Source organism: Balaenoptera ricei, chromosome 1, assembly GCF_028023285.1.
Source record: "Balaenoptera ricei isolate mBalRic1 chromosome 1, mBalRic1.hap2, whole genome shotgun sequence".
NCBI lineage: Eukaryota > Metazoa > Chordata > Mammalia > Artiodactyla > Balaenopteridae > Balaenoptera > Balaenoptera ricei.
The window spans coordinates 17958084-17985265 of record NC_082639.1 but is presented as its reverse complement, the minus strand read 5'-3'; the positions used below and the strand labels follow the sequence as shown (position 1 = coordinate 17985265).

General features: G+C 40.9%; 2 protein-coding genes across 4 annotated transcripts in view; one reads left to right on the top strand and one right to left on the bottom strand.

Annotated features, from left to right (window-relative positions):
• Nucleotides 1–27182, top strand: part of LUZP1 (leucine zipper protein 1) — a 79578-nt gene that overhangs the window by 42021 nt on the left and 10375 nt on the right. The window contains exons 2-3 of one of the 3 annotated variants that reach the window (XM_059915792.1): nt 10411–10516; nt 13710–13883. The gene's annotated coding sequence lies outside the window, so the exon portion shown is untranslated. Of the gene's footprint in view, nt 1–9493; nt 9559–10410; nt 10517–13709; nt 13884–27182 lie in introns of all 3 variants that reach the window. The other 2 variants (XM_059915783.1, XM_059915777.1) reach the window with 2 other exon arrangements.
• LOC132359596 (large ribosomal subunit protein eL43-like) lies at nt 7832–8137 on the bottom strand. Its single transcript, XM_059914327.1, has one exon. It carries the CDS (start codon nt 8135–8137, stop codon nt 7832–7834), a length of 306 nt encoding a protein of 101 aa, XP_059770310.1.

The window sequence follows — 27182 nt, the reverse complement described above, 5'->3', positions numbered from 1 at the left end:
CTGTAACTGCTTTGTGTACCTATAATATAACAATAACCATGTTTTATGGTGTGCAGAGTACTTTCACATACATTATTTCATTTGATCCTTTCAGTCTTGTAGTGAAGACAGATTGTTATTTTTGTCTTACAAATGAGGAAACTTTGAGTAAGAGTTTCTCTGAGTAAGAGAATTAGAATAATCCTACAAGGGTCCAGAACTAATAAATTGGAGAGTCAAGACTAGAACTCAGGATTCCATTGCCCTTTGTACAGCCCAGTATGTGTGTGAGTATGAGTGCTGTTTTGCTTTTTTTAATACTGAAGACATTGACTTGAGACTTGTTGGCAAGCATGACTTACTAAAAGAGCATGATACAGAGACACAGCCTTAGCTGCAAGAAGGAACTTGGAGGGGGACCCAGGAGAACCTGGCAGGGAGCCTGACTGTTTCTGGAATCCTCCCTGCCCTTTCAAATGCTGCTTGGTTACACCTCTGGCCCCACCCATCCACCTCTCTTAGTACTTCTTTAAAACTCTTTCGGTTGGAACTGGGCAAGTTAATTTCTCAAGGTTCCTCTCCTTTTCCTGGTACAACATAGACAGAGGGAAAAAAGAAACTAAATAAACTTGGCAGAGGATGTAAGGCTTAATCAGAACGGTAATGAGAAGAGAATTGAATTAACATTTATAGGATGTGTTTTATGCTAGGTCTTATGTGCTTAGGCACTTAATGTATATTTTCATATAGCCCTTACAACACCCCCATGAAGTTTAGATATTATAATCTCTATATCCACTTGAAAACACTGAGATTGTGAAGTTTAGTCACCTAACCTGATATGTGACTGAATTATAGTGGGAACCCAGATTCTCTCACTCCTAAAACCGTTGCCATTATACTATGTTGCCTGGGAAGCAGGCAGGGTGGACAGGGCGTGTGGAATGGAGACAAAGGGAAGTGCTCTAGGGGCTATAAAATGGAAAAAAAGCTTCTTGTTGGGGTAGAAATAACAGTTATCCCCAAATACGCCTTGAAGTTAAAATGGCAGCAGAAAACCTTTTAAACTCAGGCCCTTTAGTAAGAAAGCCCAGTGTTCTGTCTTGACAGCACCAAGTGAACGAATATAGAAGGGTGTTTTTACCTTCCATTGTATGTAGTAAGGGAGATGAGATGTACATGTAAACAAAAACTTCTAGATACTCTGGGCATTTAGGAATCAGTCCAAGGGAAATGGCATCCTAAGTTGGGTGTGAGGGTGTGAAACCTTTGGGGGACTTGCAGCTTTGAGTGCAGCAGTACTCGGATGAGTGCCCCCATTAAACAGAAACAGAACAACTCTGCTTCCTCAGCCCTGCATTCTCCTTAATCCATCACCTTCACTTTCAAATAGCCAAACTTTTCTAAAAAGCTGTTTATACTCACTGCCTCACTCTGCTCACTCAGCCTGCTCTAGTCTGGCTTCTGCCCTTATCATTTCACTGCAACACCTCTTGCTAAGGTAACTAATGTCCTCCATGAAGCTGAATTCAGCAGATATTTTTCGTCTTTAATTTTCTCAGTGAAGTTGACACTGTTGGCCGCCCTTTTTTTCTGGAAGCACTCTCTTCTCTTGGCTCCAGTGACATAACACTCTCTTGTTCTTCCTCATAGTTCTCTGTTGTTTGTGCAGGCTCCCCTCTATTCTTCAGCTATTAAGTGTTCTTCTCTCCCTGGCTCTCCCCTCTCCTCATAGTGGACACTCACCCTGGGTGATCTCATCCACCCCATTGGCTTTAGTAGCCACACCTCTGTGCACATGACTCATAAATGCATGTCTCCAGCCTAGATCACTCCCCTGTGCTGTAGACTCATCTATTTATTGTCAGTCAGGCACTGTTCTAGGCCCTGGGGATATAGTGATGAGCTAGACAGGGAGTGTGGAGGAAGAGACAAGCAATAAACAAATAGACAAACTGTCAGATAAGGTTGAGTGCTAAGGTGAGCATAAGCCAGGGTGATATGTTAGAGGGTGAGAGCTACTTTATATCAGCTGGTCAAGTCTTTATAGAGGTGGTAAAATTTAAGCTGACTCTTCAATGAACAAAAGGAGCCAGCTGTACGAAGGGAAAAGGGAACAGTGCAAAGGCCCTAAGGCAAGAATGAACAGTGTGTGTGCAAGGAACAGGAAGTGAGGAGGGGACCTGGTAGGAAATGAGGCCGGAGAAGTAGATAGGGGTCAGATCATGTAGGGCCTTGTAGGCTATGGTGAGGACTTTGGGTTATTCTAAGTGAAAGGGAAAGCCATTAGAGATTTTGTTGTTTTTAAGCAGGATAGAGTCTTGTTCTGATTAAATTTTTAGAAATTAATTCGCCATTATTTGGAGAATGGGGACAGTTGGTAGTAGGGAGGCTTAAGGAGAGGCTATTGTAATTGGTAGGGTGAGAGCCCAGGAGCTTGGACTAGGGTGCTTAATAGCAGTGTAGAGGGCAGAGGGACAGATTCGAGAAAATTTGGAAGTAGAGTTGATAGGACTTGCTGATGGATTTGCATGTGAGATGTGAGGGAAAGAAGAATCCAGGATGATTCCAGGTGTTCGGCCTGGACAGTTGGGTGAATGTTGTGGCTGTGGACTGAGATGGGGGAAGATTTGAAGAGAATGGGTTTGGGGAGAGAAGAGTAAAAGGTGAAGGCCATCAAGCATATGAGAATACATGGATTTGTGATGTTGATTAGACGTCTAAGTAGAGATGTTAGGTAGCTTGTTGGATATGCTTTTGGAGTTCAGGGGGGTCAGTTCTGGAGGTAAAAGCTTTGGAAGTCATTGATATTAAGTCATGGGACTGGATGAGATTACCCAAAGAAAGGAAGGGTACAGATAAAGAAAAGAGGTCCAGGACTGTCCCTTGTCGAGAAGAGGAGAAGGAGCCAGCAAACATGAATAAGGGTGAGCCAATGGAGTAGGAAGAAGATCAGGAAAGTATGTTATCCTGGAAGCAAGGAAGAAGGTGTTTTGACGGAGAAAGAATGTTTATTTGTGTTAATGCTATTTAGAGGTCAAAGAGGTGACCTTAGAATTTGGCGATATTGAGGGCTTTGACCCTGATGAACAGTTCTAGTGAAATGTTGAGGATAGAAGCCTGGTTGGAGTGAACTGAGAGTATGAAAGGGGAGGAAATGAAGAGTGTAGACAACTCTTCCAGAGGTATTGCTTTGAAGAGAAGCAGAGACATTGGGGCTGCAGCAGCTGGAGGAAGTGAGCTCAAAAGAGAGTTTATTTCAGTTTTTTTTTTTTTTTTTTGTCTTTTTTTTTTTAAATTAATTATTTATTTATTTATGGCTGTGTTGGGTCTTCGTTTCTGTGCGAGGGCTTTCTCTAGTTGCGGCAAGCGGGGGCCACTATTCATCGCGGTGCGCGGGCCTCTCACTATCGCGGCCTCTCTTGTTGCGGAGCACAGGCTCCAAATGCGCAGGCTCAGTAATTGTGGCTCACGGGCCTAGTTGCTCCGCGGCATGTGGGATCTTCCCAGACCAGGGCTCGAACCCGTGTCCTCTGCATTGGCAGGCAGATTCTCAGCCACTGTGCCACCAGGGAAGCCCCTGTCTTGTTTTTTAAGATGGGTAATTCTAGAATCTTGCTTCTCAAATGTGGCCTCTGGATCTAATCTGTTCGGGATCTACATGTGCTAGTACTGTGTACGATTTGTACATAGCTTACTTCACACATGACTCACTATTTGGGTTCACCAACTTACTGGTCTACCATTTGAGAAGCCTACTGATCATATGCTTGGATGTTGCAGCAATGTCACCTTGCTACACAGATGTCTATATGCTTACTCTCAATTTCTGTACCTATAATGGTAACAGCTTGTGAGCCAGTGCCAGTTTGTGGACCACTCTTAAGAGTAGTGCCATTCTCAAGCATGTTTGTATGCTGATGGGTATGAGTCTGTAAAGAGAAAAATGATGATGTAAGAGAGAGTGGGGATAACTGCATATGAAGATAAGAGGGAATTGGATCCATAGTAGATATGAAAGGTTGTACTTCATATACCAGCAAAGAGTCTTCATTGTAACAGTAGGGAAAGCAGAGTGCTCGTGTGTTGTTAGATTTGGAGTGGAAGATGACGGTTTGATGTTGCTTCTTGGTGGCAAAGTCATTAGCTGATGGGAGCTGGAGGCTTACTGAAAGGGAGAAAGATGTGAAAGAGTCATTTTGGGGGAATAGAAAAGTGAACCTACTAAGGGAAATGTAGCGGGATTACTGGCAGCATTGAGGGGGCCCGTTTGAAATTTGTGGTGGTAAATTAAAATGATACCAGTCAACGTAGTTATATTTTCTCTAGAGATACAACGTAGTTTATAACTTTGCTGCTTTGGTGTAGACCTGGAGAGGTTGTTAGTTTGGTTTAACAAGGATTGAAGTTTTACTAGTTGCATGTGAAGAAATGAATTAAAGTTGTTTGCAAGGGACTGATTATGAGGGAAGTGAGGACACCAAGTGGGGGCATGGAATTCCGTTAAATTACTTAACCTTATAGTAGTATCTGTTCAGTACTGATAATAGTATCTGTTTCACAGAGTTGTTACAAGGATTAAATTAATTCATATAAATTACCTAGAACAGTGCCTGGTGCATAGTAAGTGCCCTGTATGCACCCAGTATTGTTAGCTATTATCTCTCCTGGACCACAGAACTAGCCTCCTTACTGATCTCTTGGCATCATCCTTACCTCCTTCCATCTCTTGTCCACACTAAAGCCAAAGTAATCTTTTTGAAATGTACACACGTTACATCTTTTTAACACTTAAATGACTTAAATTATTTGGGTAGTTTAATAATTTGGGCTCCAAAGGCCTGCATGGTATGGCCCTCTCCAGTCTCATCTCTTGTGTCTATTGGTTCTCCCTTCTTTGGTTACACAGATTTACTGTAGTTCTTCAAGCTCACTGTACTCCCTCTTCTACTTGGAACATTCTTACCGCGAATTGGAGCCTTCCTAGACCTTCCCCAGTGGGTCACTTTCTATTAATTGTACTTCACAGATTTTATATTTAATATGATTCTTCAGTCAGTGCTTTTCTGTTGTACTATACAAAATGCCTCGAAGACAGTCTGTTTCTACTCACTGTTTTATCCCCAGTGCTTGTTCCAGAGCTTGATGCACTGTCAGTCAATATTAGAACGAATGAATGAATGAAAGAAAAAGTGAACAAACTACCCATCGACCTCATGTAGGTTTGTGATGTTTGGACTGTGGATCAGGACTGACTTTTTTGAGGGTGAGATCTGAGAGACGATTCCTTAGAGAGGAGGTATAATGGAGAGGAGAAAGCAAAATTCAGGGCAGAAATACGTAGGTGAGAATCCACTTATCAGTAATCACTTATCAGATATGTGACTTCGAACCTTTAAATTTTCCTCATTTATAAACTAAACATGATGGTATTTTCCTGATAGGTTACCATGAAGATTAAATTAGGTAATAAAAGCCCTTTGGTTCCTTTCTCCTTAGGGTGATTTCTGTGACTTGCTGTTTAACTACATTTGCCATTACTTGCTGTAATCCTTGTGGCCCCTTGATACCCTAATTATAGACTTCTAGAGGTTAAAGGCAGCCAGCATGTTCTTCTGATTCAGTCAACTTTGTTAAAGCAGGTGAATAACCAACAATTTCAGGCATGTGGTTCTGTTGCTAAACCCCACAAACATGGGCTAATTGCAAGGAAGCCTGGTCTCAATTATAAACTACTAGTTAGGAAAGGAAACAGCAGAGCCAGGTGGCCTCCTTGAGAGCCTGCATTTACATAGATATGCTGATCACAAACGAGTCTTATCAATTGTTTATTAATACTAAGTTCTTAAGTCCTTTCTTTCCAATTGCAATTTTGTTTATATTTTTGGGTCTATGTTGGGTAAGGCTTCTTTAGTGAGGTGAAGAAACCCTGAAGTTCAGAGATGGGATTACTGGATGCCAGTCCTGCCTCTGTTTCTAGCTTTCCTAAAAGGGTCACAAGTCTCTCAGTCTGTTTGCTCATCTGTCATATGGGGGATAAGAGTATCTTCTTCTCATCTTAAGAGGTACAGGGGTAAAAAGTTATCCTGGGAGAATTAAAAAAAGAAAGACATTATTTTAGTAGCCCTCCATCATAGATAAGTGTTGAAACCTCTATTATTAACACAATTTAAGGATTAATGACAGGACTTGAGAAAAGAGCACTTGCACTGGATTATCTTCCCTGTGGGCAGGTGTGTGGGTGGGGAGGAAGGGCGTGAGAAAAAGGCAGGGTTTACAGAAATGGACGTGTCTTTTGCAGCTGAACTCCAATATGGTAACCTGAGTGTGGAACGCTGGTCAGTGGTGGTGCCAGGTTAGCTGCTTTCGCCAATCCAGGTGGCACTAGGTTGACTCTTACCAAGCTGCTGGTACTCTTCAGCTGCAAACCACCGACTGGTCCCACCCCATCCTGCTAGCAGCCTGTTTACCAGGTTGGAATTTTGTTGAAGAGACCACATAGGGCAGAAAAAAATGTTAAAATCCCTCCTGGCTTTTTTCGCCAACAATCCTGAGAATGCTACCTCAGCAATTATAGGGGAAAACATGACGATCTCCTTGCTTCTCAGTACACACAGTGGGGCACTAGATTTGACTCTTAGCACTTTGGATATTATGGTTATCTCAGGTGTACATTTTTATCCTGTCCTCTCATTTTCTACCTTTATACTTTCTTCTTTGCTTATGTTTGAAAGAGTTAATTAGTAGATGAGGGGTGGCCTGGTCCAAAAGAATTGCAGGTAATGGTTTCTCTGTGATCCCTAGTCATTCTGGTTCTCTCTGATACCTATTTTTCTGAAAACAGAAAGTAATCATTGCGTTCACTTAGGTGAAAGGCCTGAGGGTGGTTTTTCTAGAGACTGCGGATGACCCAGTTATTTCAGTTTGATCTGCAAGTTTCATTGACTCTTTTCTCTGTCATCTCCATTCCGTTCTTAAGCCTGCCCATTCAGAGAATTTTTAAATTTCAGATGCTGCATTTCTGTTCTAAAATTTACACTTAAATTTTTTTCAATTTCTCTGCTTTTAATAGATGTTATAATAGCTGCTTTAACATCCTTGTCTGATAATTCCAACATCTGGGTCATCTTAGAGTTGCCCTCTCCTGATTGTCTTTTCTCTTGCAAATGGGTTTAGTTCTTTTAGTTCTTTGTGTAATTTGGGATTGTGTCCTGGACATGGATGCATGTGAATGTTATGTTGTGGAGACTCTGGTTTCTGTTGATGTTTTTGTTTTAGCAGGTCGTTAAGTTGGTTAGACTCAAAATTGCACGTTCTGTCTCACCTGTGGTGGGTGGCAGTTCAAATCTCAGTCCAGTTCTTTTGTCCTTAGCTGAGGTCCTTGGACTCTGCCCCGTGTGGACATGGTTCAGGGGTCAGCTGGAGATTGGGCAGAGTGTCACACAGAACCTAGGCTCTCCATCTCAGGCTCTCTTCTTTCTTCTTATTGTCTGTGGCTTCTCTGGTCTCTCTGTCTTCTGGACAGAAAGCCTAGGGTTTAATTTTTAATTGGAACTTCAGCTGGACAACCCTCAGGTCAAAGCTCCAAAAATGGGGAATTGTTTCCCTGCCAGTCCGTTCTTCCAGTTTTTAACTTTTCTAAAATCTGCCAGCCATTGTTCACTTCAGATAGTTGTTTTTTATATTTTATTCAGAGTGTTTAGTTGTTTATCTGTGGGAGGAGTGTACTGGAAGCAGAACTCCCCACTAGCATTTTTATCTGTTATCAAAGTGTTTTGGGAACAAAAGTGACATAGATTTAAGAGAGTTTTTTTTTTTTTTTTTTTGGGTTACATAAATTAACCCATTTAGGTTAGCAGTGTTTCAAATGGTGGTGCTTCTGCTGGTCCTTCAATTCCTTCACTCTTCTGATGGCAGACTTTACTGTGGCGGCAGAAATGGTGTTGTAGGTCCAGGCACCACCAGCTACTGTTTTCATGCAGGAGCCACAGTGCCAAATGCCTACAGCTCGTCTCTTCATCTTGGCTTTGCCGCAGAAGGAGCAAGTGTACTTGGCGTGCTGGCTGATTTCAATTGTCTTCACCATTTTCCTGAGGGAGGCACCATAATGGGTCCCATATTTACCCACGATTCTGAACTTCTTGGTGCGTTTAGCCATGTCGCCGCAACCTAGGTCCGAGCCCAGAGAGTAAGAGAGCTTTAATCTTCAATCAAATGAGGATGGACTGATGCATTTCCTTAATGTGGCTTGTGAACTATCTCAGGTGGACTCAACTGGGTTCACTTCAACCAGCTTTGCAGCCTTGGGCCAGTCTCTTCTCCTTGCTGGGACTCATTTTCTCCTCTGGAAGATGAGGCAGTTGGGCTCTTCCATGATCTGTAAGGGTCCTATTATCTCTTCTTCTAGACAGAGAGCACATGCACACAGAACCCTCACTATCACCGCCAACAGTAATAGCCAGAAGCACCAGAGGAGATGCCTGGGGAAGTGATGTGGCTGGATCCACTGGGGTGAAAGGCTCTGAAGGGGCAGCACTACAGAGTTTGAGGATGTTTACAGTCATCCTTTGTTTCTGGGGACAGAGGACCAGTACACTGAGGATGCAAGAAGTAAATGACAGAAGCGAAGGAAAGAAATCATTTGCCCTTAGAAATAAGGAAAGGCTGTATGATAGTTGAAAACAAATCAGGATCATCTGGAGTTCCTGTTTGTTTGGTTTTTGGCAATGTATTCTATCCTGTTTTGAAGAGAATAGGCTTCTGGGCTTTATTACTATGCCAGCAGATTTGGCAGTTGGTGGATGGGGCAGCAGCTTTCAGTAGAGATGCTGCTGTCACTGTTAGGAGTTTAGAATTTTTACGTAGGAAAGGTTCTAGGCTGTGCAAAGGAAGGTGTGTGTGTGTGTGTGTGTGTGTGTGTGTGTGTGTGTGTAAGGTGGGTGGAGGGGCAGGACAGAAGGTCTGTGGGCCAGTCCTGATGCTGTTTGAATAGCAACCACACTTAATCTGCCTAGACTGATTCTTTTTCTGAAGTGTGTGGTAGGGGGGAGAGAGAGCTAAAGCTTCTGCCACGCCCACCCAAGCCATCCCTCGGATGCTGCCCCTGGTACAGATCCTTTTTTCTACTTCTCTTCTAGCTGTTTTCATTGCTTATCAATAATTCTTCTCTCTTAGGTCTTAACTGGCTTCATACTTCAAGCCCTTGTCTTTTTTAAAGCCAGTTTTAAAAAGCTATCATTTTATTACTACTTCATCTTAATTCTAGCCTTCTAGCTCCCTAGGAGGCTGGAGGTAGGGGTAGATTCTGTATCTGTATGTATGTTACGGGGTTGGTGCGGAAATTGGATTAAAGGGACCAACAGCCTTGGAAGGAGGTCACAGAGTGGTCTGTGGGATATGTAAGGGAGGGATGGGCAGTTGTGATGAAAGGAGGGGGATAGTGTGAGTGTAAGCCGATGTACAAAAGCTTTAGTTTTGCCACTAGCTTAGAAGCCATTTTTCTGTTCTTCCTCAGGACTGGGATGGACAGAAGTTTGACCCAGATCTTCCAGCTTCATTTACTCTTCTCTAATATTAGGGGTAAGATTCAATGGGTTAGGAGGCTTTTCAGCCCTCCTGGAGAAGGCTTATTACAAAACCAGGGGTAAAGTTTGCAGACAGGCTCTGTTTTTGTTCTAATTGATATTGAGTGGTTCAGGGCTGTTTTGAGGACCAAGTCTAGAAGGCACCCAAGTGAGAGTCAGCATGATGACTTGGCTTTTTGTAGTTGGACAGACTTGGGTTTAAACCCTGACTGTCACTTACTCACAAGCTGTGAGATCTTGGACAAGTCACTTGACTTGTTAAAATTTAGATTCTTCATCTATAAGGGGGTAACGTTATTGTGTTATTGTCTGGTGTAAAACATAAAACATATTGCCCAGGGTGTGGTGGATACTTCACAGATGTTTGGTTTTATTATTATTTTTCCTTACGCATATTCCAGAACATCTTATTTTTAGTAGAACCCCAGCTTTAGCCCTAAGCAATTGTGTGACTCACCCTTTCCAAGCTTTAGTTTCCTTCCTTAAAATGAGGGCATTTAACTAGTTGATTTCTGAGATCCTTCCTGAATGTAAGCTGTCATATGAATTTTTAGACTGTTGGGGAATGTATAGGTCTGTTGATTTTAGGAACGACAGTGTAGTCTGTCCTGGGACCATATCATCCAGTAGGAAAGGGGAAGTGTCCTAGAGCCAAACTCCCTCTCTCCCCTGAGGAGAGAGTTAGCCAGCTTCCTTCAGACTCAGGATCTGCACCCAGATTCTCCCTTATCTCTTTCTGACACTGCAGTGTATGTGAAGGTTCTTTGGGATAGGCCTTTGGGTCAGCCCAGTCTTGGTGCAATTCATGTTTTACCTATCTTTTCCCTTCTGTTTATATTCTCTCCAGGTCAAGAGGCAACTGCCTTTAAAAGATAGTGAGTGACTGTTGCCAAGACAACAAGCATCAGGGGAGCAGCCAGAAGCATTGACAGAAAGCTTAAATTACCTAAATGGTAAGTATGTTGTACAGTGTTGTAGAGCCACACTGACAGGATTGGGTGGTTTCTGAAGTCTCTACAATTTTACCACCATTACAAGAGAGGGAGGAAAGTCAGTATTTGTTGATGACCTATTCTGAACCAAATACTGTGCTAAATACCTCACATGTTTTCTCATTCAATCCGCCCAGCCAACCTTCAGAAATAGGCCTAGCTACCATTTACTGAATACTTACTATATGCTAGGCATAGTCCTGTTCGACAGACATTATCTCCTTTAGTATTTACACCAGCCCTATGAGGTAAGTGCTGTTATTTTCACCACAAGGAATTGAGCTTAGAGAGGTTAAATGACTTCTCCAAGTTCATACAAGTAGTAGATGGTAGGACTAGATTTCAAACCTGGGTTATTTTCATTGCACTATAATGTTTCTCTTTTGTGAAAGTTACTTTTTGGTTGAGGCAGTGACTGACAACTAGTTCCTTTTCCTAGCCCTTTCCGGATTGTGTATGCCAGTATCTTATAGGTGTTGTTGACTGAGGCAGTGGAGAGTACTAATGAAACAGAAGAAACTGGAGCAGTGAGTGGCCAGAGGACCTAGTGGTCTTGGTCATCAGCGGTAGCTGTATAATAATTAGAACAAGGTTCCCTGGGAAGGAAGAGCAATGGGGCAACCAGAGAATGAGTCTGGGAAATGGGTTCTAGGCGTAGGAGTGATTGGACATAGGAAAGGAATCTTAGCAAGACCTCTCACTCTCATGGGAACCCCTCCTGGAAACAGGCATAGTTTGGGACAGACTCTTCTTGAGGGAGTGGGAAACTTCGAGGCAAATTCTTGCCCTGTTAATTGGTTCAGGATTCTGGTTCTGTTCCTTTCCCTGGAGCATTTTTCCTACCCCAGGGAACTGGGTAAGTAATGAAATTCATTTTTGGTTGGGTGGAGTGGCAGCCTGTATTCATTTGTTCATTGATCTTTCTGAGGGTACTTTAGTCTCTCTTTATTGGAGCACCAATGTTTTTTCAATATACTTGGTGAATTTGGGAGGGGGCAGTAATCATTTTCATCAACAAAATTTATTACACATACATCTTATACATAGAGTGTTTTGCTGTATACTGGGACTTATGTTCTGATGGTACCATTTACCACGTGTCTAGCACGGTTCTTGGAGCTAAGTGTCCAGCCTTAAACAAAACAGGAAAAAAATCCTTGTTCTCAAGGATTATATTCTAATGGGTAGAAATATTTTAAAAAATGAATAGCTAGATATAAATAAATAAGTAGATAAATAAACAGCACCCATAGGTGATAGTTGCTCAGAAGAACAAAAGCAAGGTAAGGTGGTAAACAGGGAGTGATGGGGAGCTGAGAGATTGTTACTTTATATAAGGTCATCAGGGAAGGCCTCTGATGAGGTGATATTTTAAGCCAAGATCTGAAAGAAGTGAGGAACACACCCAGGGAGATACCTGGGAGAAAAGCATCCCAGGCAGAGGGAACAGCAAATGTAAAAGCCCTGAGGTATGAGTGTGACTTGTTCTGTCCAAGGACCGACAGGGCCGCCAGTGTGCTGGAGTGGAGTAGTCGGGAAAGAGCAGTAGGGGATGAGAGCGGAGAAGTAATGGGACTCAGATCACCTAGGGCCTGAGAGCGGGGGTAAGACCTTTGGAGTGGATTTTATTTATTTTAAAAAATATTTATTTATTTATTTATTTCCTTCCTCCCTTCCTCCCTTCCTCCCTTCCTTCCTTCCTTCCTTCCTTCCTTCCTTCCTTCCTTCCTTCCTTCCCCTCTTTCCCTTCCTTCCCTGGGTCTCAGTTCCAGCACACAGGATCTTTTGTTGCAGTGCGCGGGCTTCTCTTCAGTTGTGGCGCATGGGCTTCTCTCTAGTTGTGACACGCTGGCTCCAGAGCTCATGGGCTCTGTAGTTGTGGTGTGTGGACTTAGTTGCCCCGCGACATGTGGGATCTTAATTCCCTGACCAGGGATCGAACCAGCATCCCCTGCATTGCAAGACGGATTCTTAACCACTGGACCACCAGGGAAGTCCCTGGAGTGCATTTTATTCTGAGCGAGATGGGAGCCACTGGGGAGGGGACAGCAGAGGAGAGACATGATTTGACTTATGTTTTAAAAGGCTTACTCTGTTTGCTCTTGGGGAATAGACTGTGGAAGGTGGGGAAAAGTGGGCATCGGTGGAAGCAGGGAGACCAGGTAGGAAGCTTTTGCCTTCTGTCAGTAGTTAGGGCAGGGATGATGGTGGCTCAGACTAGGGTGGCAGTGCTGTGTAGCCAGAAAGGAATGGTTTCTGGACATATTTTTTTTGAAGGCAGAGTCAAATTCTAATTCTCTCTGTAGAGATGTTTGATTTATCTGGAGTTAACCTCTAGGTCACATAGGCCTGAGGGTATCATTGGAAACTTGACAGTGATCTCTGGTAAAATTCTAAACCTGATTGAGCAAAGGATAAGAACACAGGGATGACCGTAGAAGTCACTAAGAGTAACTCAAGCTAACTGATAATTTTTTTTTCTTTAAGTTTTGCCGTGATTTTACTTAAACTGTAAAATCAGTACAAGTTTGTTTTTGAAATATTAGAAAATAAAGAAAAAAAATCATACCATCCAGGGGTAATTACTATATATATAGCACTTTGGTGTATATTAGGGCAATTCATTTTTGAAAAGGTTCCTAGGCTGGGGGATCAGGAATATGCTACAAAGGTAATATGTCTTAAGTGTTAAAATTAGGTGTTTAACATTTTCTCATGTGATCCCAAGACAAAGAAAATTTGGGGCTGGCTTGCATGCAAGTGATATACAAGTACTGATTAATGGATTGATGTTTATCTAGAGGGGTTGTTTTTAGTAGCATTCTGGAGGGCTGTTCTTGGTTATATTTTGTTTAACAATTTGAAAATCAATTTGGATGAAGATACAGAAGAGACATGCCTGTTAGATTAATAAATAGTGAGTGAATGCTTATAAACTGGAAGTTGTAGAAAATATGTAGACAATTGAAACTATTGATTGAAACTAACTTTCAAGTTGAAATGAAAAAAAAAAAAGGTAAATAATGTAAGCTTAAGATGGACCAATCAACCAAAAATATTAAACAAAAAATTTCAGAAATAAACAATTTATAAGTTTTGAATTGCATGCTATTCTGAGTAGCGTGATGAAATCTTGCTCCGTCCTTTTGTCCAGTTGACCCTTGAACAACGCGGGTTTGAACTGTGCGGGTCCATTTATATGCGGATGTTTTTCAATAGTAAGTACTACAGTACAACATGATCTGCAGTTGGTTGAATCTACGGATGCAGAACTCAGGATACAGAGGAACTGCGTGTATGGAGGAACTGCCTATATGAAGGGCCAAGTGTAAGTTATACATGGATTTTGAGTGCTCGGAAGGTCGTTGCCCCTAACCCTCACATTGTTCAAGGGTTAACTGTATAGGAAAAAACATAATACATATAGGGTTCTGTACTGTGTGTGCTTTCAGGCATCTACCAGGGGTCTTGAAACATATCCCCCGTGGGTAAGGGGGGATACTCTATCTAGAGGTTTTAGGGCTGTGCACTTTTTGTTGGGGGAGGGCCTGTTTGAAAAGGCTTCAGAAAATTGCAGTGACAGATGATCACCATCAGAATGGTGCAGGGGAGGCTTGGAAGGAAGAGGAAAAGGGAGAAAGGGGGAATTCTAAACTTGGTCCTCAAACATTACCACCTCAGCCTCTGCACTTGCTGTGAGATTTCAAGGGCTTCTGTGTTGCACTCAACCATATCAGTTACCTGCTCTGCTCCTCCCCTTGTGCCTGTCATGTCAGTACTGCTGAGTTACTTAAAGTTCCCCAAATGCAGCATTGTTTTGTTTGCCTGCCCTCCCTTCCTTCCTCCCTGTAAACAATTACTTTATACCCTTTATGTACCACTGTTCAAAGTGCTGGAGAGACAGCAGCAAAAAACAGCTGCAAATACAAAAAAACATGTTTCTGATCTCATAGATCTTACAATCTAGTAAAAAGAGTCACACGGTAAATAAATTCTCAAGCAATTAAGTGGTAAAATGTGCTAAGAAGAAACAAGTAGAATATCTTACCTTAGAGCTGTCCGAAGATGAAATGAGCTGCCTTGGGAGGAAATGAGTACCCTTCCCGTCATTGAATAGGAGCTGAATGACTACTTGCTAGATAATTTCTTCATTGAGTGGGAGGTTGGATCAGATGATCTCTAAATCCTTTCCAACCTGGAGAATCTCTACATACTAGTTGGGCTCCTAACCCTGAGGTTTGCATATCTAAAATACATGAATTTGTGATTCTGGGAAAAATCATTTTAAGTCCAGAAATTAAATAGAAACACTCAAGAAGTGCTGGTGAGATGTGGACAGCTGAAGGTTTTAAGACAGGTAACTAGAAATTGTCAGGAGGAAGCTGCTTTAAAATAGTTTCCCCATTTTCCTTTAGGTCAGGGACTGGCAAACTGTGGTCCACAGGCCCATTGCCTATTTTTGTAAATAAAGTTTAGTTGAAACACAGCCATGTCATTTGCTTATGTATTGTGTATGGCTGCTTCACATTACAATGGCAGAGTTGAGTAGTTGGGACAGAGACCTTAGGCCTTACAAAGCCTAAAATATTTGCTGTCAAACTAAGTTGTATACTTATATGGATACTATCAAACTTTACAGAAAAAGTTTGCTAATCCCCTACTTTAAATGACTGTTGGGAACAGGAAGGTGAATCATGGCAGCTGTGTTGGGGGAAAGGGCAGGGCAAGTTTGATTCTGTACTATTTCAGACCTTCCTGGCCCACTAGGACAGGAAAAAGAGCCAGCCTCCAAAATGCTGGATAGGGCCACTTGGAACTGAGTTCAAGACCTTTGGCAGAAAGGAGGTCTGAATGAGAGACAGTCAGTGGTGTATCTTTCTAGTATGAGTTGGAACTGAGTTAGACACTGGTGTGTGTGTTGGGCAGGGGGAGGAAGTTGGCATTAAAGAATGGACTACTCGTCCCTTTCTTCACTTTCCCATGATTTCTGAGGCTTAATATAAACAATTTCCTTCCCAGACCCCACTCTTGGGCACAATTAATCACTTCTTCTGAGCTTCTAGTGCACATACATCAGGTGGTGAAATGTACTAAGTGAAAAGAAGCAGGGTAAGAGGGCAGGGAGCAGAAGAGTGGGTGCTGTTTTGTGACATGGTCAGGGAGGCCTCTTTTTTTTTAATATATATATATAATTTTTATTTCTCACTTATACCTCAATAAAGCTGTTACAAAACATATATAATAAAAATATTAGGAAATAAATCCAGCGACATATAAAAACAAAATAACACATAATCAAGTTTGGTTTATCCTGTGAATGCAAGGTTGGTTTAACATTTCAAAAAATCACCTTAATTCACAATATTAATTGAATAAAGGAGAAAATCAACATGATCATTTAAGTTGATGCAAAAGAAAACCATTGGATAAAATTCCACACCCTACATGATTAAAAAGAAAAAAAAATCAGCTAATTAGAAATGGAAAGGTATGTCCTCAATCTGATGAATGACATTTACCAGAAAACCTCTAGTAAACATTATAAGTAACATTGAAATACTGAATCCTTCCCCCACCCAAGGTCAATAGCAAAGCAGTATGTCCACTCTCATCATTTTACTTCAACATTGTATTTGGGGAAAATAAATGTCTCACAATTTGGAAAGGAAAAGACTAAATAGTCATTATCTGCAGAAGACATACCATATATGTAGAAAATCGAAAGGAATCTGCAACAGTTACTAGAAATGGTAAGTGATTTTAGCAATGTCATCTAATATAGTTAATGGTTTTTTTTTTTCAGGTGCACTTATTTATTTTTAAAATAAATGTATTTATTTATTTGTTTTTATTTATTTATTTTTGGCTGCATTGGGTCTTCGTTGCTGCGCGTGGGCTTTCTGTAGTTGCGGTGAGCAGGGGCTGCTCTTCGTTGCGGTGCACGGGCTTCTCATTGTGGTGGCTTCTCTTGTTGTGGAGCACGGGCTCTAGGTGCACGGGCTTCAGTAGTTGTGGCTTGCGGGCTCTAGAGCGCAGGCTCAGTAGTTGTGGCGCACGGGCCTATTTCCTCCGCGGCATGTGGGATCCTCCCGGACCAGGGCTCGAACTCATGTCCCCTGCATTGGCAGGCGGATTCGTAACCATTGTGCCACCAGGGAAGTCAGGGAGGCCTCTTTATTCTTATTTTATAATTGGTTCTAGCTTTCTGTTTCCTTGAAGGCAAGGGTTGGGTCTTAATGATCTCTCTCTAGCACTTGGCAAAATGCTGGGTGCATTATAGATGTTCCATAGATGTCTACTAAATAAATGCATTTTACCTGGATAAACATACTTGATGGGGAATGCAGGAAGACTGGAAAGAGAGGCATCTGTCTCTTCCCTTTGTGGATGGTCCTGGAGGTAGCAAAGCATTTCTTTCTCTGGCTGTGCTTAGGGCCAAAAGGTCAGAGATAAGTGAAACTCCAACTTCATTTTCGATCCATTTCCTTATTTACCCTGGGTAGAAGGGCTGATTTTAGTGAGTCTCTCTTTTTAGGAGGATTCTGCCTAGTGAAACTTACCTTAGGTATGCATAGGACTTTTCAAAGAGCTTTTGCTGACTTTAACTTTTGCTGTGAGGTAGGTGGGGTTGATATTCTTTTATTTTTTCAGAGGAAGGGTCTGAGACATGGAGAAGATCAATGGACTTGGCCAAATAGGTAGCATTCTTAAAGGAATATGGTCTTTGGAACTAGACTTGGGTTCACCATCTGGCTGTCCTTACTAGCTGTGTGACCTTGGGCAAGTTTGAGGGTACCGATCCCATAAGGTTATTGTGAAGGCTGAGTAGAATAATAGTAATAGCGACTGTTTGTTGTGACTTATGTGCAAGGCATTCTGCTAAGTGCTTTACGTGCCAGGGGATTACATATTGTCTTTGTATGGATGAGAAAACCTCAGAGAAGTAATTTGTTCAAGTAGATAGATCTGGGATTCCTAGAGAAAGCATGTATAGGAAGTCCTTACGATATTGTCTGTAGTATAGTCATGCTCAATTTGGGGTTGTCCTTTATTTGTTCCCTTTATACCTTTCTGTTTTTATTGGTCAATGTATAATCAGAATGACTCACTTCGTAAAAATGCTCAAGAATTTGCAGGGAAGTGCTTTTACACAATGGGAAGAGTCCTGGGTAGTCTGGAGACTAAAGTCCTTGGCTTTGCTAAGTTGCTGGAGAAATCTTGAGTCTCAGTTCCTTCATTTTTAAAATAAGGGGATTGGGCCAAACAGGCAGTTTTATTTTAAATAAAAGCGGTAGAACTCTTTCGTGACAGTCATTTGGGGCAAGACCAATATGTTAAGAAGCTAAAATCAGTTGCTTTGGTTGACTGAGTGAGCGAGGGAGCCTGACTCAGCCTGCTCAGACCTTCGCCCCTGCTCTCTTTTCCCAGGTGACTCTGGAAGGGGTTTGCTCAGTCTGGTTTGAAAGTCAGTGGACTAAATGATCTTTTAGCTGTGTTTTGGCTCTGAAATCCCATTCTAAGGAGTGGAAGAAGATCCAGAAGTATTTTCTGCTTCAACACTTACTTGCTCCAATAATTAGAACCTCTATGAGTGGTGTGGTTTTCTGGTATTTATGTCATATTTCCATGGCATAGACCTGAAAGCCAGATGGGTCATTGTCCAACTGGGAGAAGCACTGTGCAAGTGGCTTGGGGCTTGGGACGAGACCTTTCAGAGCATTACCACAGGACCTGATGTCTGTGCTGGCTGTATCTGTTATTGTCAGTTGTTTTCTCCATTGTAATCCATGAGTAAGTAGCTCCTTGACATCATTTTTATTATTTTCTGTTCATGGTTAGTGCCAAAGGGCTGACCAGCCATTTAATAATTAGGGGGCTCATTCAGCCCTATTCATTCATCAAATTTTAAGCATTAATTTATGTGCTAGGCTTCCTGCTGGGTGCTGAGAATACAGTGGTGAAAAAAAAACAAGTTGGAGAGATAAAATGAATAAATAAAACTTGAATACATTGTGGTAAGTGCTGTAATGGGACCGATACAGCAGACTAAAGCGCAAGAGAGAGGCTCCCTGATCTAGCCTAGGGTTTCAGGAAGGAGGTGCTCCAGGAGCTTCCAGGAGGAGGTATTGCCTAAGGTGGGATTTGAAAAAATGAGAAGGAAGTATTATCAAGCTAGTGAAGGCCTGGAGGTGAGAGAGAGTGCAAGGTTTGTGGAATGTTGAGAGTGAAGAGCTACGCGGAGTTTGAAGACGAGGCTGAAGAGGTAGCCAGGGCGGATCGTGAGGACTTCACATGCCGTGTGGGGAGTGCGGGCTTTGTCCTGAGCAATAAGGCCCTTTAAAGGATTTTGAGTAGTGGCGTGTGATAACTCTCTTCTCTATATGTTTCAGTAAGTATTTGCTGTATATTCAGTGAGTTTTGCTTTTTCATTCCTTGTGCTACCCTGGTTGATTCATATCAGAGTCTTGAACAGAACATATAAAATTGGCACTAAAAGCCAAATGAATAAAAAAGCAGTGTAATTCCTGGACTCTACTAATTCAGAAATATAATTTATAGATGGGGCTGCACTTAAGTTTAACATTTTCCTCTCTAAAAAAGAGATTTGTTTACGTAGTATAAATAGACTTGCTGAGGAGAATCTTTCAGTTTGGGGTAAGCTGTTTTTTTGGTTTTTTTTTAAACAGCTTAAGATATAATTTATGTATCATAAAGTTCCTCTCTTTAAAGTATACAATTTAATGACTGTCTAGCATACTTATGAGGATAAGCTGTTTTAAAGCTCTTTGTATTATAGAAGCATCATATATCATTTGTCCTCCAGTAACTGCTATGCCAGTACAGATCTTTTGTTATCTACTCATTTAAAAGTGGTTTATGGCTCCTGCTTAGTTCAATCCCCCATCCCCTCCACCCTGTGTATAAAATTGGTAGTTAAGAATTTTTTTTTGTTTTACTGTACCACTAGGCAAAAGGCCAAAAACAAGTTTTTTTTTGTATGTAGGAAAAGTAGATGGGAATAAGGGAAAAGGTTTCTTTCTCATAAAAAATATATAAATGTAGGTGTTTTTTTTCTTCTCCATTTTTGGGAATGAGGAAGCCTGTAAGCTGGAAAAAGGAGGAGAAAGGAAGCACAGGTGAGAAGACAGAGAAAGACAATACCCAGGGAAGCCGAGTGGTGGAGAGGGAAGAATAGTCAGGGAGCTGGGCGATGGAGAGGCTGAAGGAGGGAGGCAGGCCCTGTTATTTCCAACACCGCTGAGGCCTTGGTGTTTTTTTGTTTTTTTTTAAATAAATTTGTTTATTTATTTATTTATTTATGGCTGTGTTGGGTCTTCGTTTCTGTGCGAGGGCTTTCTCTAGTTGTGGCGAGCAGGGGCCACTCTTCATCGCGGTGTGCAGGCCTCTCACTATCGCGGCCTCTCTTGCTGCGGAGCACAGGCTCAGTAGTTGTGGCGCACGGGCTTAGTTGCTCCGTGGCATGTGGGATCTTCCCAGACCAGGGCTCGAACCTGTGTCCCCTGCATTGGCAGGCAGATTCTCAACCACTGCACCACCAGGGAAGCCCGGCCTTGGTGTTTTTTAAAAGCTGAGCATGGGCTCCACCTGGTGGCTCTAGGCTTTAAGTGCAATTGATGGAGGAGATCTTGGGGTTGGAGAGCAGTGGCATTTAGCATCTCCTCAAATCCTGCTTAAGGTTGTTTCTCTTTTGCCCTGGGCTTTCTCATGGGATCATTGTTGAGTCCATTTTTCTCTCAAATGGAGGCTGTTTTTCTCTTATGGCTCAGACCTTGTTCCCTCCATCCTTTCTCCTAGGTTTAAATCTAATATCAGACTACATCACCCAGTGCCCTTATTGTTGCTGTCATATTGAACCCCAGGGTCACCGCCTCTCATTTCTCGATGAATGTAGTTTCTTGTTTAATGTCACTATTTGCAGCACTAGTCCTGTTAATTTGTGGGCTTTCAATGTACAATTCAGGAATCCTTGCAACACCTTTGCCTCTCAGTATTTCTCTCTTCCAGTGATCTCACCCCTCTCTGTACCTGGCATTCCCAGAATCATGCTTTAGTTTTTTAACTTTCAAAAAGTTAAGACTACTTTTTTGGAGCAGTTTTCGATTCACAGCAAAATTGAGGGGAAGGTACAGCAATCTCCCATATACCCTCTGTCCACTTCCCTCCTCAGGTTCCCCCCCATTATCAACATCTCCCATGTACGTACATTTGTTACAGTTGATGAACCTCCACACACATCATGTTCACCCAAAGTCCATAGTTTGCATTCGGGTTCACTCTTGGTGTTGTACATCCTGTGAGTTTGGACAAATGTATAATGACATGTATCCACCATTATAGTATCATACAGAGTAGCTTTACTGCCCTGAAAATCCTCTGTGCTCTGCCTATTCATACCTTAGTTCTTGACATTATCAATTACTGCAACTCCTTGATAATTTCAATTCCCTGAGATCCCTCTCTGATTACCGTCTCCTGTCTTTCAAGCTCATTCCTCCTAGTACCCTGACTCCAACAATCCTTCAATCCTCATTGGTACCTTCAATTCATTGGTCCTATTACATTTTCACTGTTCTTCACATGTTCTTGATGTTCGTGTTTCTCTTTACTGAAGCTCCCTTGTGCACACGTATAATTTCCTCACTCTTTTCTTGCTTTGTTACATTTGCAAACTTCCAACCCTATTTTCAGTCCAATTCTCTCTCTCCTCTGTGCCTTCATGTGGTCAGCAGAACAAGACTGAATATAAAAATACAACCTTGCTGATTGGTTTCACTTTAAATCATAACCATGAATTTCAAGTGGGCCCTTAATGTTGCCTGGCAATCATTCTGTTTTCCATTCACCTAGATGACCATTTCTGAAACCTGTACTACTCTACCCCCTGCCCTTGTCATCATTTTAAGATGATGATCTTGCTTTCTACTTCAGTGAAAAAGCAAAAACAGTCAGAAGAGAACTTTATTAGACTACTACCACCACACCTTCCGGAATTCCTACCTACCCACTAACACTTGTACCCATATACTCTGCCTTCCTGCCTCTTACCATAGATGAACTATCTGTGCTTTTTTTGTTGTTTTTGTAATATTATTTTTAAAAATTTGTCTTATTAAAGTATAGTTGATTTACAATGTTGTGTTAGTTTCTGATGTACAGCAAAGTGATTCAGTTACATATATATATGGTTTACTACAGGATATTGAATATAGTTCCCTGTGCTATACAGTCGGACCTTGTTGTTTATCCATTCTGTATATAATATTCTGCATCTTATCTGTGCTGCTATTGCTGCATCATATGGCTGAGTATGTTTAGTTTTGTAAGGAACCACCAAACTGTCCTCTAAAAGTGGCTGTACCATTTTGCATCTTCACTAGCAAGGAGAGTTCCTGTTGTTCACATCCTTACTAGCATTTGGTGTAGTGGTAACTTTAAATTTGCATTTCCCTGATGACAGGTGATGTTGGAGCATCTTTTCATATGCTTATTTGCCACCTGTAGATCTTCTTTAGTGAAGTGTCTGTTAAGGTCTTTGGCCCATTTTAAAATCAGATTTTCTTATTGTTATCAGATGTGTCCTTTGCAAGTTTTTTTTCCTTCAGTCTGTGGCTTGTCTTCTCATTCTCTTGACATTGTCTTACAGAGCAGTTTTTAATTTTAATGAAGTTCATTTTATCAATTACTCCTTTCATGAATTGTACCTTTGGTGTTGTATCTAAGAAGTCATAGCCAAACCCAGGGTCACTAGGTATTCTCCTTATGATACCTTCCAGGTGTTTTATAGTTTTATGTATTACATTTAGGGCTGTGACCCATTTCAAGTTAGTGTTTGTGAAGGGTGTAAGGTCTGTGTCTATATTGATAGTTTTGCACGTGAATGTCTAATTTGTTCTAGCACCATTTGTTGAAAAGACTGTCTTTCTGTTGTATTGCCCTTGCTTCTTTGTCAAAGATCAGGTGACCATATTTCTGTGGGTCTATTTCTGGGCTCTCTGTTCTGTTCCATTAATCTATTTGTCTTTTCTCTCACCAGTATCACACAGTCTTGAATATTGTAGCTTTTATAGTGAGTCTTGAAGTTGGGTAGCATCAGTTCTCCAACTCTGTTGTTCTCCTTCAATATAGCATTGGCTGTACTGGGTCTTTTGCCTCTCCATGTAAATTTTAGAATCCATTTGTCTATATCCACAAAATAACTTGCTGGGATTTTGATTGAGATTGCATTGAATCTAGAGGTCAAATTGGGAAGAACTGAATTTGGATAATATTGAGTGTTAGAATCCACGAACATGGATTTCATGAATTTCATGAAATTCTTCATCAGAGTTTTGTGGTTTTCTTCATATAGATCTTGTACATATTTTGTGAGATTTATACCTGTGTATTTCATTTTAGGAGCTGCTAATACAAAGGGTATTGTGTTTTTAATTTTGAATTCCACGTGTTCATTGCTGGTATATACAGGAAATTGATTGACTTTTGTATGTTAACCTTATATCCTGCAACCTTGCTATAGTTATAATTGCTTATTAGTTCCAGGAGTTTTTTTTTTGATTCATTTAGATTTTCTACATAAGACAGTCATGTCATCTGTGAACAAAGACAGTTTTATTTCTTCTTTCCCAATCAGTATACCTTTTCTTCTCTTTTCTTGTCTTACTGTGTTAGCTAGGACTTAAGTAAATTTTGAGAAGCTCTGATAGGAGGGGACATCCTTGCCTTGTTCTTGATCTTAGCGAGAAAGCTTTGGACTTCCCACAATTAGGTATGATGTTATCTGTAGGGTTTTTTGTAGATGTTCTTTATCAAGTTGAGGAAGTTCCCCTCTGTTCCTAGCTTGCTGAGAGTTTTTATTATGAATGGGTATTGAATTTTGTCAAGTGCTTTTTTGCATCTATTAATATGATCATGTGATTTTTCTTCTTTAACCTGTCAGTGTGGTGGATTTCATTTATTGATTTTTGAATACTGAACCAGCCCTGCATACCTGGGACAAATCACGCTTAGTTGTGGTGTATAATTATTTTTATACAGTGTTGGATTTCATTTACTAATATTTCATTAAGGATTTTTGCATCTGTGTTCATGAGAGATATTGGGCTGTAGTTTTCTTTTCTTGTAATGTTTTTGCTTTTGTTGTTAATGTAATGCTGGCATCAAAGGACAAGTTAGGAAGTATTCCCTTTGCTTCTATTTTTGGAAGAGGTTGTAGATACTTGGTATAATTTATTGGTATAATTTCATCAGTGAAATGATGGGCCTGGTGCTTTCTGTTTTGCAAGGTTATTAAATATTGATTCAATTTATTTAATAGATACAGGTCTGTTAAGATTGTCTTTTTCTTCTTGTGTGAGTTTTGGTAGATTGTGTCTTTCAAGAAATTGATTTCATCTAAGCTATCAAGTTTGTGTGCATGGAGTTATTCATAATATTCCTTTATTATCCTTTTAGGGTCCATGGGATCTGTAGTGATGTCCCTATTTCATTTCTTTTTTTAAAAAAAATATTTATTTCTTTATTTGGTTGTGCCAGGTCTTAGTTGCGGCAGGTGGGCTCCTTAGTTGTGGCAGGTGGGCTCCTTAGTTGCGGCATGCATGTGGGATGTAGGTCCCTGACCAGGGATCAAACCTGGGCCCCCTGCATTGGGTTATTAGTAATTTGTGTTTTCTCTCTTTTTTTTCTTAGTTAGCCTGGCAAGAGGCTGATTGATTTTATTGATATTTTCAAAGAACCAGCTTTTGGTTTCATTGATTTTTTTTTCTCTATTGATTTTCTTTTTTCGGTTTTATTGATTTCTACTCTAATTTTTATTATTTCTTTTCTTCAGCTTACTTTGGTTTTAATTTGTTCTTCTTTTTTCTAGTTCCCTAAAATAGGAGTTTATTGATTGTAGATCTTCATTCTTTACTAATATATTCATTCAGTGCTATAAATTTGCCTCTAAGCATTGCGTTTGCTACACCCCACAACTTTTGATAAAGTTGTATTTCGTTTTCATTTGTTTCAAAATACTTAAAACATTTCTCTTGAGATTTCTTCTTTGACCCATGTGTTATTTAGAAGTGTGTTGTTTAATCTCCACATATTTTGGCATTCCAGCTATCTTTCTGGTACTGATTTCTAGTTCCATTCCATTGTGGTCTGGGAGTAGACACTGTATAGTTTCTTTTAAATTTGTTTGGGTGTATATTATGACCCAGAATGTAGTCTGTCTTGGTGAATGTTCCATGTGAACTTGAGAAGAGTGTTTATTTTGTTGTTGTTGTTGTCCTGCGCTGGAAGGTGGATTCTTTACCACTGGACCACCAGGGAAGTCCCTCTCCTTTACTTTTGAAGGATAATTTTGTAGGGTATAGCAGTCTAGATTGGTGGTGTTTTTCTCTCAACATTTAAAATATTTCACTCTACTGTCTTGTCACTTGCATGATTTCTGAGAAGTCAGATGTTAATTCTTATCTTTGTTCCTCTGTAGGTAAGGTGTTTTTTCCTCTGGGTTCTTTCAGGATTTTTCCTTTATCTTTGATTTTCTGTAGTGTGAATATGATATGCCTCGGTGTTTTTGTTTTTGTTTTTCTTTTTAGCATTTATCCTGCTTGGTGTTCTGAGCTTCCTGAATCTGTGGTTTGGTGCTGACATTAATTTGGGGAAATTCTGTCATTATTGCTTCAAATTTTTCTTCTCTTCCTTTCTTCTTCTAGTATTCCTGTTATGCATGTGTTACACTTCTTGTAGTTATCCCACACTTCTTGGATATTCTGTTCCATTTTTTTTGCAGTCTTTCTTTCTCTTTGCTTTTCAGGTTTAGAAGTTGCTACTGACATATCCTCAAGCTCAGAGATTCTTTACCAGCTGTGTCTAGTTTACTAATGAGACAAAGGCATTTTTCATTTCTGTTGGTGTTTTTGATCTCTAACGTTTCTTTTTGATTCTTTTCTATAATTTCTATTTCTTTTCTTACATTACCCATATGTTGTTGCATGTTGTCTAATTTTGCCATTAGAGCCTTTAGCATATTAATCATAGTCGTTTTGAATTTCTGTCTGGTAATTCTAACAGGTCTTCCATATCTGAGTCTGGTTCTGATGCTTGCTCTGTTTCTTTAAACTGTGTTTTTGTCTTTTAGTATGCCTTTTAATTTTTTGCTGAAAGCTGGACATGATGTCCTGGGTAAAAATAACTTAGGTAAGTAGGCCTTTAGTGATGTTGTGGTACACTGTTGGGGAAGGGGAAGTATCCTGTTGTCCCATGATTAGGTCTCAGTTTTTTAATAATCCTGGGCCCCTGGGCTATGAATTTCACAAGTGCTTCTCAGTGTCAGGTCCTACGTGCCACCCCTCTCCCTACCCCATCCCCTAGGTGGTACAGGATGGCTGGAGTTGGGCATATTCCTTCCACCATGTAGAAAGTTAGAGGTAGCTGGAGTTGGGTATTTTCCTTCCCCCAGGTTAGTTAGGCTCGGATAAGACTCTAATAGGTTAGACCCTGGTTTCAAAATGGTTAATTTACCCTCCTCCAGCTGGAAGCATGGGGGGATTTTTCCCCATCTTCACTGTGGGAACCTGGTACAGCTCCTGGAGGTAAAGCTCACAAAGTGTGGTGCATCCCCCACCTAAGACTGAGACACCCCCTGTTGTTTTTGACTCCCAGAGTTGTCCACCCTGAGCCTCGAGAAGTTTGTCAGTTGCAGTTTAGGTTTTCCTACCCTGGTATTAGTTCCCTTGGAGGTTTCTACTCCTGCATTTCTGCTCTGGTAAATTGCGTTCTCTGTATCCACTTGTCTGTTTAACTTTGGGGGAAGCAGTTTTCTCTGTAACCTCAGTTCTCTGATGGATCTAAGAAGAGTTGTTGACTTTGTTTGTTCAGCTTTTTACTTGTTAGGAAGAAGTGATGACTTTAGAAGCTCCTTACATGCTGGACCAGAAACTGAAAGTCTACCCTACCATCTCTATGTATTTTACTTCTTTTGTGCCTTAACGTTTTTAAAAATTATTTTTTATTTTGGCAAAAAATGCATTAACATAAAATGTATCATCTTAACCATTTTTAAATGTACACTTTTTTAGTAGTGTTAAGTATATATACACACTGTTGTCCAACCAATCTCTGGAACATTTTTTATCTTGCAGAACTGAAACTCTATACCCATTGAACAACAAGTCCCTATTTCCTCTTTCCCTCAGCCTCTGGCCATCATCATTCTACTTTGTTTCTATGAATTTGACTATTCCAGATACCTCATATACGTGAAATCATACAGTATTTGTCTTTTGTGACTGGATTATTTCACTTAGTACAACGTCCTCAAGGTGCATCCATGTTGAAGCGTCAGAATTTCCTTCCTTTTTAAGATTGAATAACATTTCATTGTATGTATAAACCACATTTTGTGTATCCATTCATCCACTGATGGACATTTAGGTTGCTTCCACCTTTTGGCTCTTGTGAAAAATGCTGCTATGAACATAGGTATGGGGACTTCCCTGGCAGTCCAGTGGTTAGGACTCTGCGCTTCCACTGCAAGGGGCCTGGGTTCGATCCCTGGTTGGGGAAGTAAGATCCCGCAAGTTGCACGGTGTGGCCAAAAGAAAAATTAAAAAAAACAGGT